General features: G+C 33.7%; 1 protein-coding gene across 2 annotated transcripts in view; it reads right to left on the bottom strand.

Annotated features, from left to right (window-relative positions):
* The window catches only part of CSTF77 (Tetratricopeptide repeat (TPR)-like superfamily protein), a 318,878-nt gene that overhangs the window by 125,015 nt on the left and 178,171 nt on the right, over positions 1–15,692 (bottom strand). For both annotated transcript variants that reach the window (XM_089800149.1, XM_089800150.1), the window contains 3 exons: positions 10,644–10,702; positions 10,202–10,270; positions 9,964–10,104 (listed from right to left, as the gene is read on the bottom strand). In XM_089800149.1, coding sequence (XP_089656275.1) covers positions 9,964–10,104; positions 10,202–10,270; positions 10,644–10,702 — 269 coding nt within the window. The remainder of the gene's footprint in view (positions 1–9,963; positions 10,105–10,201; positions 10,271–10,643; positions 10,703–15,692) is intronic.

The raw sequence follows: 15,692 nt of genomic DNA, 5'->3' as shown, positions 1-15,692 counted from the left end.
ATTTAGACTATTACTAGGTCATTGTAGGCTAATAGTGCTGATTAGAGGACCCTGTTCAGGGTTATGGCTCTGTTTGGTAGGACTTACAATTTGTAATAAGTCAATGGATGGTTCTGATGAGCTCGGATGAGTTAGAGGAGTTGAATGATGCTCTTATTTTTAGCTTTTATTTAGGCTCCAAGAATCTTGGAGCGAGCATCTATTTTTAGTGAGTCACCTTGTCAAGTTCATTCATTATCTTCTTTCATCAAAATCACTCATGTACTATTAGATTTCAATTTTAATGCTTCTTCAATCATTTTCGTAAGACAAGTGATTTATGATTAATATTTAATAAATATGCTAACTCGTTATTTTTGTTGGTATTTGTAATATCCCCATTTTTTTAGTACTTTCCTGCAGTTGGCTTGGTCAATTGACCATCGCAGCCCTTGTGAGTTGACAATGGGATTTGAGGGTCTTAGTTGTGGGGTTATAGGCTTTCCATGTTAAGAAAGTAACCTAAATAACCTACAGGTCTATGGGTACAGAATCGTGCCTCACTCTTCTTGTTTAATATTCTCTAAAGAATGACATTCTATATTATTTATAGTCTCTATAAAGGTGTCGGCAATCAGGTTGAGATTTGTTTAGTTTGACATTTAACTAATTTTAGTTAAGTCTTGCTACCATTTCAAGTCGTCAACTTAGAGACACTTAATTAATGGATGTATGTCAAGGGTTATGTCCCTTAAGGGACATACCCTCTAATGAGGATATTTAGACGGTTCATGTATGCAGTTTGTAGGACACACAACACATCTACAATCTGGACTACAACCATACATAACCTCACGAGTTCTTTGCAACGATTTCACACTCCAATTTGAGATTATCTCAGAATTACAATCATATCATTATTCAAAATAGTCAGACCTGTACATCAGTATTTGGATCAGGGTTATCTTTGAGTTTCACCTAACTTTGATCTTAATCTCAGAATTTTGTTATCAAAATCTACAAAAAATTACATGGTATCAGAGCCCTGTTATCAAATCTAGGGCTCTGCAGATTTTCTATTATCAATCCTAATTATATCCAGTAAGTTATCTTTCATTTCCAATGGCATATACAATCAGACCTGAGGATAGATTCGATGAAAAGGAACATTTTGAAGCATGGAAATTCAGAATCTTGATGATTCTCGAAAAAAATAATGTTAGACAGTTTGTTGATGGAGCATCCAAACAGCCACCTGTTGAACCTCACAAATCCATATGGACCAATGGAAACAGGAAAGCCATTCAAATCATCTTGGATGGAGTTAAGAATGACATTGTACCTATGCTTACAAAACACCAGACTACCTACAATATGATGAATGCATTACAAAATGCATTTGAAGTAAATAATGCAATGAGGATCCTTGCACTAAAGAGACAACTAAATCACATCCAAATAAAGAAAGGAGAATCAATAAACTCTTATTTTCTAAGAGTTGCTGGTATTAGAGATGAATTGTCCAGCATAGGAACCCTCATAAATGATACCGAATTAATGCTCATGGCCATAGATGGACTGTCGGAATCATGGGAAACATTTGCACAAGGAATAAGTGCTAGAGATCAGCTTCTAGATTTTAACAGACTTAAGAATGATTGTCTTCAGGAAGAATCAAGAAAACTAAATAAAGGAGGAAAACCTAAAGTGGAAGATGAAGAACTTCACGTTCTTAATGCCAACTCTTATAAAGGCAAGAAAAAGGATTTCAAGAGAAATAAAAGAAATCAAAAGAATGGCAAGCCCAAGAAAGACCTATCAAAAATAAAATGTGAAAAATGTGAAAAATTTGGACATTACAGATCTAATTGTCCAAAAAACTCCAAGCAACAAACAAACTACACAAATGTTGTTAGAGAAGAAGAAACTTATGATCTAGAGAATCGTGTATTGTATTCCTCCTTATCAAATGAAATCTCAAATAAGGCATGGGTGATAGATAGTGGATCCTCCAAGCATATAACAGGATACAAGGAAACTCTAGATTTCTTGACCGAGAAAGTTAAGGGTGAAGTTGTTGGGTGGATATTTTGCAACCGACAGTTTTGAGTAAAAAATCAATTGCAAAATAGGATGACTAGCCACAGCGTGTGAGATATTCTCTCCTACCTTAAAGAGAAGGCTCCCCCTTCTCACTGTTCCTTGGATCAACTCAAGGTAAGCAAGAAATTGAGAGATTTATAAACTGGGTGCTACTATTATCCTTTCTTCTTAACTTTCAAGAAAGGATCCACTTATTCGTAAGGCGAATAATGGGCAAGGTGAATCTCTAATTACACTTCTATCACGAGCTGGAAATAGTGATACCGATAAATATTAACTAACTCAAAGGCTAGCCAAAACATACCAATTTGGCTCTAAGTCCTGTTGTACTTCTATATAGTAAAATCTTTACAATTAGGGCACAAAGACTCTTAAAAGTAACAACAATCTAACTATTTTGCAAATTAAGACGAACACCCAAGCTACAAAGAAAGCTAATAGCTATGGATTTTAACAATTGTTCCTGGTCAAAGCTCGGGATTCAATTGTTTCTTAACTATTTTCTATCAATCACAAGATACAATATCAATGACAAAAGATAGTATGAATCAAAGATAACTTGAATGAATTATAGACAAAGCTTACAATTCACACAAATAACAATCTCACTTAATCAAAGTTAAGTCTCAAATGCTCCTTTGTATTCACTTTCTCTCAAAATAGTGCTACACAAACAAAGTTCTGTTGGCACAATTTCTCCAGAGCTCTCTTGCATAAAGATAATGATCTTTTCACAATGAGGAAACACTCCTTTATATAGGCAAAGAAGTTGAGAAAAAGGGGGAGGAAAAAGTGGGAGCAACTCAACCAACTTTGACCAAGTCTAACTACAGAAACTAAAGGGTTACATGCAACTGCACATGCAACTCGCATTACATCTTTTACATACACATGTAACTCGCATTACATGTAATTACACTTTTTCATGTAATGCATCTTCTCCAACTACAAACATGAAAGAAGAAGAAAGAAGACGGAAGAGAAAAGAACAATTCTGAAAGGCCTTGTACTTGACGATGCAATCCTAGATGATAACAGGATTGGAAGTTCCTATACCTTGTACTGTTGCATTCACGTTGATAACCATAGTGTTGCGTCTTTTGACAAACTCTAGCTCTCTTTGATGAATTGTCCATTATCATGTGGAAACTTGATGTGATCCATCTTTTCTCGCTCAAGTTGTCGTGAATTCTCCTTTGTAGATCAACACAAACTAGAGTCTTTGACACTTTGAAAACCTTTTTGACGATGTTCAGATGTACACTCGAAACAACTTTCCATCAGCACCTTTAACTCCCTTTTTTTTTTTTTTTGAAGTAAAGTGTTTGGCGCATGGGAATGCGTGTAAATGGAGATTGCCGATTTTCAAAAAGTGACTTGGGCTTTCAAGATGTCACTGCACGGAAAATGGATTACATGTAACGGAAGGTGGAGGGTGAAATGAGATGCAAATGTGAGTGAAAGATACGCTTTACATGCACATGCGGATGAAGGCTAAGATGGAAAGCATGGAAAGATACGGAAACATGTATTTGCTCATGGAGGTGTGAATGCATATGGAGAGGAGAAAATGACATCTTTTTTACTATTCAAAAAGTGACTTTTAGTCAAAATTGCACCTTTTAGATGCAATTACACGTAAGACATTTTGTGTAATCGTGTTGTGCGAATGAAAGCGAAAAATGAGATGGATGAAAACGGAAGTGGAAAATGGGATTACATGCATGTGTGAATGGCAAATGAGGTGAAAAACATGTAATCACATTTGTCGGATGAGATGTGAGATGTAATGACATGGAAATGGAATGTGAAAAATGATAACGCTTTCGCATGTAATGAAGGAAAAACAAGTTTTTGGGAAAAAACTCGCAACTTCTGCAAATGGAGAAAAACTGGCAAACAAACACAACCAAAACAAAAGAAAAACAACATATCTTTGAAAACAACTCAAAACATGCCAAGATGCAATGCACTCCAAAGATGAAATTCGAATTTGGAACGTGGGGAAGAACCAAAAACATCAAAATGAAGGAGAAATTCATATTTAAAGGAAAAATGCACATTCTAAGGCAAAGATTCTTACAAATGGCATCCATTCAACGATTTCTGGCATAAAATCAACAAAGATAAGCATGAATTAAAATGCATGAAAGAAGAGGTCCACTTACATGAAGATTAAGTGCCAAAAATGAAGGAGAAAGAGTCAAAATAGCAAGTTTTATAGTCTTAAAACCAATTCTCCCTTAAATCTGGATTTTCAAACAACCTTTTGACTTTTTCCTCACTTGCATGTAATGGACATTCAATGGTCGGATCTGACATGAAAGTGCCAAATAAATGATCTCCAAAGACAATATCATGCATTTAAAACTCAAAAACAATCCCTTTTGATCAAATGTATGGGTTGAAAATGCAATTTTTTGAGTTTTTTGAACAAAAACATGACTTTTTTATTCAAAAATCTAGGCCGTTTTTGCAAAAACGTGGCCAAAAACTGCATGTTTTTGAGTCATTTTTGGCTTGTGAATACAAAAACAACTTCCCCAAATGGATATACATGGATCCAAATGCAAAAAAGTTCCTTTAAAACACATAAAAGTGGATTAAAACCCCAATTTTCTGGGCATTCTAAGCAGAAACGTGTTTCTCCAAGCAAAAACGATTTGGTGTTTTAACACCAAAATAATGATCACAATGTAATGGAATCAGCAAATAAGGTCAAAACGATTTGATTCCAAACAAAAACATGTTCCAAATTTGAAGATTTATGGAGTTTTTGCAAAATTGTGCCCTAGCTTGGGAGTTTTGAACATATTTTTGGATGCAATGAACTGATTTTTGATGAGGGCAAAATGATCACCTCTTCAAAATGTTTTGAATGCAGCTAATTTTATCCAAATCCATGGAGAAAATTAAAAGTTATGATCAAAATAGGAGGTTTTTGGAGCAAGAACATGTTTTCTTCACATAATAGGACATTTTTATGTTCATTACATATTTAAAAACATGTTGGAAGGCAAAAGAGGACCTTTTAGAGTCCATTACATGTTTTAAAATGTCTTCAGACATAATCTCACTTTTTGAGACTCATTGCATATTTTAAAATGTGTAAGACTCTAAAATCTCACTTTTTGGAGACACTTACATATTTTAAAATGTCTCACCTTTTTTATACACAAGCATAAAAACTCATATTTTCATGTCATTGCATCAAAAAGGTCCACTTTTACAAGCTTTTGATGTAATGGCATGAAAAGTATCCTCAAAGTGAATTTTTAGGTGCAATAGCATGAAAAGTTTCCACTTTTCATAGTTTTTTACATGCATATGCACATAAAATATCCACTTTTAGGCTTTTCAGTTATGTATTTCACTTAATTTTATAAAAATGTCATCAATATGGGTCAAAAATAACATTTATGCATCATATTAATCAATATAATACATAAACATTATATTAAAGTGACATTTATATAAGTATTTAATTTAAAAATAAAAAATTTAAAAAGTAACTATATAGTTCTATAGTCACTTTAAGTGAAAAATTAAAAAATAACTCAACTTAAAATTATAACATAAAGTGCACTATAGTCACTTTAAGTTATAAATTTAAATGATAAGTAACTTCAAAACATAACAAAAAGTCAGCAAGATGTTATATTTTTAAAAAGTGAATGTCAAAATGAAAATATAACATCATATTTTTAATTCGTGCTATTGCACTTAAAATGTCCACTTTTGAAGCACTAAAATGACCATATCTCTTGACTGACAACTCCGATTGACCTCTAGGTTAGACTGAATCGAAAGGGAAAATGAAACGCATGACATGAGCAAAATTAAAGGACTAAAAACAAACAAACACAAACTCAAAAGCAAAAAACGGACTTTGAAGGCTTCAAAAAATCAAGCAAAGGCTCAACAAAAAGCAAAACCAAAAACGCTTGACGAAGGCCTTCAATAAAAAGATTCATTGTATCAATTGGTACCAATTGGTTGATCAATACTAACCAATTAAATAATAAAATAAACTCAGAGAAATGCGAAACTAATGTGAAAACGTTTCGTACTGTTACCTACATTTTGTGGTGACAAAATGCAGGACAACAGAAGTTACTATTGGTGATAACTCAGCACATTCAGTTAAAGGAATTGGTAGTTGCACTTTGAACCTAAAGATAGGAAATGCTCTTCTTCTTAAGGATGTACTATATGTACCAGGGATGAAAAGGAACCTAATATCAATTTCAGCATTAGAAGATGATGGACACAATTTTGCATTCGTGGATGGCAAAGTATTAACTTGGGCTAAGAACTCTTCCATCAAGAAAGCTAAAGTAATTGGTCAAAGAAAGCGATATTTGTATGCACTGAATATAGAACCCATTCAAGCCCTTGTTCACAAAGCAGAGGATTCAAACGAAATATGGCATAGAAGATTAGGGCACCTAAACTTTAAAACCCTATCTACTATGGAAAAGATGGTTACCGGATTACCAAAATTAAACCAAGATCATCCTAAGTATTTGCAAAGGGTGTGCCCTAGGTAAAAGTACTAGAAGTCCTTTTCATGATAGTATTAGAAAAACAAATAATGTACTAGAATTAATTCATTCAGATTTATGTGGACCCATGTCCGTTCCCTCCCTTGGAGGGTTCCGGTATTATGTCTTGTTCATAGATGACTTCTCTGGGAAAAAATGGATTTACTTTTTAAAATGCAAAGAATGAGAAGAAATCTTACAAAGATTTAAGGAATTCAAAGTATTAACTGAAAATTTTTCAAGACATAAAATTAAAACTCTTAGAACAGATAATGGAGGAGAATATACCTCAGAATTGTTTAAAAAATTTTGTAAAGAATCAGGGATCAAGAGGGAGTATACTATTCCTTATAACCCTGAACAAAACGAGGTAGCTGAAAGGAAAAACAGGACAATTATAGAAGCTGCTAGGGCTATGATTTTTGATCAAAATCTAGAATACTATCTTTGGGCAGAAGCCTCTTGAACTGCTGTATACATCCAAAACAAAAGCCCTCACTCCTATCTTAAAGATAAAACCCCTGAAGAAGTATTTACTAAAATAAAACCTAATGTAAGTCATCTCAGAATCTTTGGATGTCCTGTATACATTCATGTGCCAAAAGAAAAGAGAACCAAACTAGAACCATTTGAAAGAAAGGGTATCTTTGTAGGGTATAGTGAAACTTCTAAAGCATATAGAATTTTCATACCTGGACAGAAAACTATTGAACTTAGCAGAGATGTAATCTTTGAGGAGGATCTTGCATTTAAAAGAGCAATAAATTCCGATGAACCCTCTCCTTTATCAAATTCTGAAAGAATAAGTGAATCTTAATCTCAGAGGGAGAACTTACAAGAGGTCGAAGATGAAATAAACCTTGAAGAAAGTTCAAAGAAAAGGCCACTTTGGGCCATAAAAAAAGTGGAAGCAGCTCAAGATTTTGTTGCACCTTCAGGATCTGTCAGAGAAAGTAAGAGACCTAAAAGATTCTTTGGTTATACAACAAATATGATTGATTTATCCAAAACAGAGCCAACCAATCCTTCTGATGCTATTAAACATCCAGCTTGGAAAGAAGCTATGACAGAAGAATATCAATCAATTATGAAAAATGATGTTTGGGAAATAGTTCCTAGGCCAAAAGGAAAATCCATTGTGTCTTCAAAATGGATATTCAAAATAAAGCATGTTGCTGATGGAAGTATTGAGAAATATAAAGCCAGATTTGTAGCCAGAGGTTTTTTTCAGAAAGAAAGAATTGATTATGAAAAAACTTTTGCTCCTGTCGCCAGATATACTACCATTAGACTTGTCTTAGCAATTGCCGCATCTAAGCGATGGAAGGTACATCAAATGGATGTAAAGACAACATTTCTCAATGGAAGAAAGATTTTAGAAGAAGTCTTTATAGAGCAACCAGAACGATTTGAAACTCATGATCCAAATGCCTTTGTTTGCAAACTCAAGAAAGCTCTTTATGGGCTTAAACAGGCTCCCAAGGCCCGGTATGAAAGGATTGATAAATATCTCACTGGCTTAGGATTCTCTAAGAATGAAGTTGATCCGAGCTTGTATTATAAAAGAGATAAAGATGGTATGGTAATCTTGATATTGTATGTTGATGATTTATTAATCCCAAGTGATGATCATCTTATAGATCAATGCAAGAAAGATCTTATCAGAGAATTCGAGATGAAAGACTTGAGTCTTCTCCATTACTTCCTAGGATTGGAAGTGCAACAGAATGCTGATAGTATCATACTGAATCAAAGGAAGTACACTTCAGATATCTTGAAGAAATTCGGAATGTGGAACTGCAAGTCCATGTCTTCTCCAATGGAAACCAATTTGCATAAACTTAAAGAAGCGGCTACAAAATCACCTCCAATGGATTCTACTCTCTACAGGTAGATAATTGGGTCTCTAATGTACCTAGTAAATACAAGACCTAATATTTGCTATGTGGTTCATGTCTTAAGCCAATTTATGTGTGAATCTACTAGAACGACAACACATAATCATATTTTAACAGAAATTGCAACTTCTATACGGTGATACTGAACATCAAATGTATCGAACAAAACTGAGAAGGTTGAATCAACTTGATCAATAGCCATATCTCAAAGCTATACAATTGGATGACACAATGGAACAGCACAGCAATTATAATTACAAAATATGCTAAACTTCTGCAGGCTCATTTCTCCATTATTTCCTTTTCTAGATATCGTTCAGAACAGCTTTTCTGAGCAGAGCCAGAACTGCTGGAGTTGTGTAGTATCATATATAATGGGTTTTTTATCACTATTATTTTAGATGGTGGCAAGACCAATGGTAATTACAGCATTCAACTTACTTTACTTTTGTAATACTGTGACCTAATCAAGTTATATAGGTCCTCCTGAATCAGATTCAATATTCTAAACATAATATTTGTCTCCCATTTTAAATTTCATTTTAACGGAATTTCAGATGTTGGCAAAAGCGGTGTGCAATAAAAGTGTAGAATTAAAAATGAATCCTAACCCACCAGAGTGAAGTCACTCTATTGATACTAGTAAGAAAGCATAAAGTAGCATAAACTAAACACAAAAGATTAGAAACTCTCCAATTCCAAAAAGAGAAACTATCCATCAACTGAAGGAAACATGAAATGCAATTCACTTTCTCTGACAGAATGTTGTTTATACATGTATTTTCTGAAACAGATATTGTATCACTATCACTGATGTTCCATTTTCTCCCCACTTGTGTTTCAATAGGCCCTAGAAGACTTAAAAGAAATTTTGAACAGTAGTACCAAAAACCTTAACAACAGTAGTACATCCTTGAGTTAACCATAAAGGTTGCACTAAACATAAAAAACCTTTTCTCTCTGTTTGCTACAAACACACTATGGTTCCAAATTCCAATATCAGAGAAGACTAATTGAATGATCATGATGGGATACAATGAAGCTAATGATTGAGAAATTTGCATGCAGCCATGTAATCATTGACCCACATGGTTCGCCCAAATATTCTATTAAAACCTAGATATGCTGAACAAAGAACAATGCCACACATCTCATTTTGGTTGATACTTGCATAATCAAAAACTTTCATATACAAATTGCAACTCAGCTTAGTGACAAAAAAAGTGGATTTAAATACCTCACCACTCGCTAATGGCTATCAGGATAATAATGAACTACAATAAAAACCATCCCTTATCAATTCAGGAAAAACAAAAGTCAGGCAAAGCATAGAAGCCATTATCTAATTACAGGAAAATTAAAAACAATAATATTCAGATTATTATTATTAAACTCTTTATCCATCATAAGAACTATTCTATGAAAAGACACGAAATGACCTTGGATTCCTTGTCCAGACAAAATGCCATCATTGCAAAAGCAACATAGAAATGATATGTGCATTTTTGAGATTTTCGTGCCTCTGAAAAGAATTTGCGTGCAGCTTCGGGCCCTTCATTTCTCCTTAAGAAGCGAAGGAACTGCAATTTACCACAAAAGCCAGAAGATAAAAATGTTATGAAAGAAGAGCAAGAAGCATTCTTGGATGAGAATTCAGGGGAAACGTATTTAACTTGCCTGAATATATCCTAAAGCTGTTGCAGTGTTACTGTTTCTCACTAATTTCTCATAAATTTCCTTAGCCCTCTGCATCAGAATGAAAAATTTGAGGCTAATGAAATTTAAATCATATTATCAACAATTAATTAAGATCGAGTTTAAATCTTTGTGGGATTTTGACCAGCATATGTTTATGTTGCTTCAACAGTGACCAGCTTCCATTTTTACTGTAAAAGTTAATCCTCTTTGCATTGGAAATAAGCACAAAGCAGGGGAACCCACAAGGAAAACAAACACCTCTAAGCATTTGCTAGTATAGGGGTGAATCAATCATCATTTGAGAATCCCACAAACACCAAAAAAAATCTAATTAGAAATTACAATGGAAGCAATAAACAGTTCACAAAAATAAATCAGATTATTCAATTTTACACATCAAATATGCCTGAACCAAGATCACCTGAACTCTTCCACGTGATTCCTCAAGCTCAGCATAAGCATACCATAACACTTCCGACTCTAAATTTTGACATACAACCAGAATTATATTAATGAAAAAATCGGTTTAAGAGTTTTGAATACAAACCAGATAAAAAATTTACAATTAAACATTTCAGAATATTTGGCACCATACATAGATGATGATTAATAGCCCAGAAAGTCATAAAACAAATAAACAAATACAAAAAATAAAATACCATGTCTAAATTTATGACATTGAACACAGAGTAGCTTAAATTTCCATCACTTCAATTTCATTAATTAGTGACTCTTACAATGTTAATTGTGCCATGTACATAATTAGTTTTAACAAGCAGACATCATCATAAAAATTTATCAGTTTAAAGGATCTAAACACTCTTCTCACATTATATCTTGTAGGTTATTTTCTTCAAATAGTAAAGAATCTACCCTCAGAATCCAACCTACAGATTTTCAATACCTCTTTCCTAGTGTTACTATTGATACAATGTAAACAAAAAATATACAATATAATCTTTGAGAACTCAAACCCTTTGCCAGAGCTTCTTAATCACTGCCAATATTTGAATGCAAAAGCCTCCTAAGGACCTGAAGTTTAACTGCCGTTCACTGAGACTTTTATTGAGAACAATCTGTATTTGTCGATGTTAAATACAAAGGATAGAAACAGGTCTATTTCTTCACATAACTCATTACCTTTTAAAATTCCAAGAAACCAGGGACATCTAGGCTCCATTATGAGTGTCACCTCAGTTCCCTTGTTAAGTATAATAAAAACCACTTTGAATATGCATTAGCCTCCTCAGCTATGTTACCAGATTCGTTTCTAGCTACTCCAAGTCCAGTCCAGTCAAAAGTCTGGGCCAGATTCAGTCTTCCAAAAGCCAGCCGCAAGGATGCAAATGTAATTTCCCTTTCTGAAGTGTTTTTGTTTTTTTTTTAATCGGTAAACAGCCGAAGCCTAAATTAATTATTCTTGTTTATTGTAATTAATTATTTTTATGTGTTAAGAGAATTCAAACCCAAGACCTCTCACATGAGAGGCTCACAAGTTACCGTCATGTTGTAGGCTCTTGCCTAATTCCCTTTTTGCAGTGTTATTTAATAAGAAATAATAACAATAAATTTTAGAACATATAACATATTATTACAGATTAGTTTAGAGATAGTCATTCTAAGTAAAAATTATCTATAATTTGGGCCTCCAATATAGCTTAGCTCCGATATATCGATACTTAATTGTATTGTATTGTATGGAGTATGTGACAGATATTTATTCATACAAAAGGTCGCAAGGAAGTGGTGAAGACTGATACATATCATCTCAATGATACAGATTGATTTAATGTCTCAAGAATATCACTGTTGCTCTTTGTATCAAGTCCAGCATTGATGAAGTAATGTGAATATTATGAAGACCAACTATCAGATAGTATCTTAAGTCTGGGTATCCTATGGCATCATGGGTCCAAATTATCATTTAGTTTCCAACGAACAAGTATAGTGTTCTGAGGAATGTCAAATATACAAATAGATCGACTAAGTCAAACCATCAACATAACAACAACTGTTATTAAACATTCCTAATCATCAATTAAATATATCAATAGTCAAGAAATTAAAAGGCTAATAAGAATGCTGCCAAATGGTGATAAGCCTAAGATGACTAAAGCATTAAATCGACTTAGTAGATTGGGGATTGAATAGGACGTCATATCCATGGAATCGTCGAATGGAATAAGGAGAAAGAGGACAGATCCATGACAAAGACAAATGAATTTGTGATTTCAAGAGTAAAGCCAGCCATTTGATAGATAACTTCCGAAAATGACAAATCCAATGTAATAACTGTCAACAATGGCTTAAGATACTATCAACTATAATACAGGTATGGATGACAAGCTCCTATAACACTGGGAAACAGGTCTCACGTACTGAAAGTCTTCAAACAACACCTCCAGACATTGTGGATGCAACCTCACTACTGGCTAAGATATATATAGTGTATAACTCACTATGTACACCTGATGATTTAGAAGAATGGAATAGGACATTATATAAAGGGAAATACAAAGCATATTGACATGGAATGAGTGAGTTTTTTCAGCAAGAACAATTTTCGTGTTTGGATACAATTCATATATATAACCAATAAGTCTAAGGGCTAATGTATGGCCCAGGTCAAATGTTATGTAAAATGTTTCAGTCTATATATATATGAATTCCTGGTTCTATATGCATATGAATTCCTGGTTTGAATCACTCAAACGTCTGGCCCTTGTCAGATTCTTTCAAAAGTTTGGCACAGAGACCAAAATTCACTAGGAATTCTCGCGGAGGAACCCAGGCAGAATTTTCAAATGAATTTTGGACAGCTTCAGTTTGGGGGGAGAAACACAGAGATTTTGGTCCAAAAATGCATTTTGTTGATTTATTCAAAAAGTATTTTCTTTTCCAAATTAGGTCTATTCAACCATTCAACCCTAAAAGTAACCACTAAAATAACCAAAAATGTTCTTTTATATGTCATTTGAAGCATTTCTGAATGAAAAAGAAAATTTCTTGCCTCCATGATGATGATTTGATTGATGGTTTTTGATGATAATCAATCAGTGATGGCTGATAATTAATGTTGGCATTATTGTTTTTGAACTGAAAGATTGATATGTTGGTGTATTTTGGCATTTTGTTATGTCATTTGGACTAAAATGTTAATATATATGGTGGTGTATTTTTCTATGTTGCTTTAATATTAGTGTTGCAGTGTATGAACTTATTTTCTGCATATACAAACATACATACATGCATCCATACAAATACATACATACATATATATATCATGGTTACGGGGAGACCCATCTCCCCCCTAAAAGTTGCATCTCGGAGACCGAGATGCGTCTCAGAGACTTTTCGCATCTCCGAAGACCTCAAAAAAGGTTGAAGACTTTATGACGAAGTATCCTGAAGTCTCCCAGTCTCCTAATACAAAAGGTAAAGTCTCCTAATAAAATATAAATGTAAAATATAATTACACCGAGAGGCATTCTATACAATCACAGCACAAATCCCCAGCACAGGAATATGCCAAAATAAATTCTCTGTCAATAAAAAAGAAATAAGAGCGGTTACACACTAATTTAATTTAAAATGATTTTATAAATGCATTTTCAATTTGCGTTTGCGTTTCGTTTCAATATTTCTTCCTTTTCATTTTTCTTTTTTCAACCGATGGAATGCAAATCGATTGTCAATCTTGTAATGGCAGGAAGCCGTAAAGTCATTCCAAAACTTTAAATATGTTGGCCTTGTTGTATTCGAACATACACAGAGATATCTGACTTCTGCTTTGTTTTACAATTTCTCTCGATTCCCTTGCTCGGATACGGCATCCTTAACACCCGAAATTATACATATTTGCATGCCATAATCCACTGCTTCCCGTGGAGATCTGAAGAAGGCGTCTGAAGTTCAGGTTATAGCCAATTCGACTGCATAGCATTGAGTCAGGTAAGGAGACCTTTCTATAATTCTTTCCTTATTCTTTTCTCTCAACTCGTTACGCTGAGTCGGCAATTGAGTAATTCACAATGAAAATTCACAGCTGTGTTATATACTACTGAAGAATCATTTCATATATTAAATCAGAAATCCAAGTGTCAGGGATAGGATCATCCATCCCTATCGGTTATTAGAAGTAAATTTTCATTACAAGTCACCGTCCATCCATTCCCTTCTATTCTCCGTTGTTTCAACCATGGTAGTAAATGTAATGACCAACCATATTCAAATCATTCATGTCTTAGCAGATTCGGAAAAAAGCAACAAAAAGAGAGAATTCCATGGACTCCTCCAGACGAAGTCGAGGTTCCTATAAAATTCATTATCCCATCATTATTAAAGCAGATAATTTATCATATATTAGAATCAAAAGCAAAAGGTACTCTGATAAAGCTGAAAAGAGTACTTCAAGTGACCTTTTTAAGTCCTTCAAATACAAGTTTTCAGCATTTCATTTCAAAGTAGGAAACCAACTTCTAATTCAGATCTAGACCAGTTTTCAGACACTGTTCTCTGGTAACTAACTAGCTTTGATTTAAAAATATGTAACCCAGATGTGTCCATGATTCGTTAATTGGAAAAAAGTTGATACCCACATGGGCGTTTGATTAATTTAATTGAAAAACTTTGACACCCAGAAATTGATCTGTAATTGAAAATACAAGCCTTTGTTTTGTTTTAGATCCGTAAGTGGTAAGATTTATTTGTTTTTTGAACACAATTTCACTGATAGAGCTGAGCATAATTATGCTGTGTTTATATTTCTGTTGGTATACTTACTTGCAGTTCATATTTGGAGATTACCAGTGGGGGTTCACTCTTTTTACCACTAATTCAGACGTTTAAAATTGAAGTGCAAGTCTGTTCCAGTAATAGTGCATACCATAATTCTCAGAACCTTAGTTGTAGTGAATTTAATTCTTCAATGATCTTGGGGAATTAAAACCTGTGCATTGTATTGGATGATAAACTATGTTTTCCTTTCAGTGTAGCCTGTCGTTTCCTGGGACTGCAAATGCTAACATTTCTGTCTGAATTGCGTTACAAAATCTAACGTTGTTCTTGTTTTTGCAGCTTGTCATTGTTCTTCTTTTCTGTCTAAATTGCGTTACAAAATAGGTCCCCAACATAGAAGTATTGGTTAACAAGAACTTTTAATGCCGTCATACACTTTTTATAATAATAAAGTGGGCTGTTTATATATATATGGTTGCTATTAGTTGTCTAAACAAGCCGTCAGTTATAAGTACTGATATATATATACACGTAATCATCTGTATTTATGTCCACTTCAATTTTTAACAATTAGTAAGATATGTCAAAGGTATACTCTGTTATTTAATTTATTTATATTAAGTAGATCATATACTAAAGCATCTACGAAAATAGATTTGAAGAACAAGAATATAAGCTAATAGCTTGAGTCATATGGGTTTGTGTTAACTTTTAAAAAGTTAATGTTTGGTCT

Source organism: Cupressus sempervirens, chromosome 9, assembly GCF_028749045.1.
Source record: "Cupressus sempervirens isolate cs-2001-9-10 chromosome 9, ASM2874904v1, whole genome shotgun sequence".
In the NCBI taxonomy this organism is placed as follows: domain Eukaryota; kingdom Viridiplantae; phylum Streptophyta; class Pinopsida; order Cupressales; family Cupressaceae; genus Cupressus; species Cupressus sempervirens.
The sequence above is the reverse complement of the archived record's forward strand: the minus strand, read 5'-3'. Positions and strand labels throughout refer to the sequence as shown.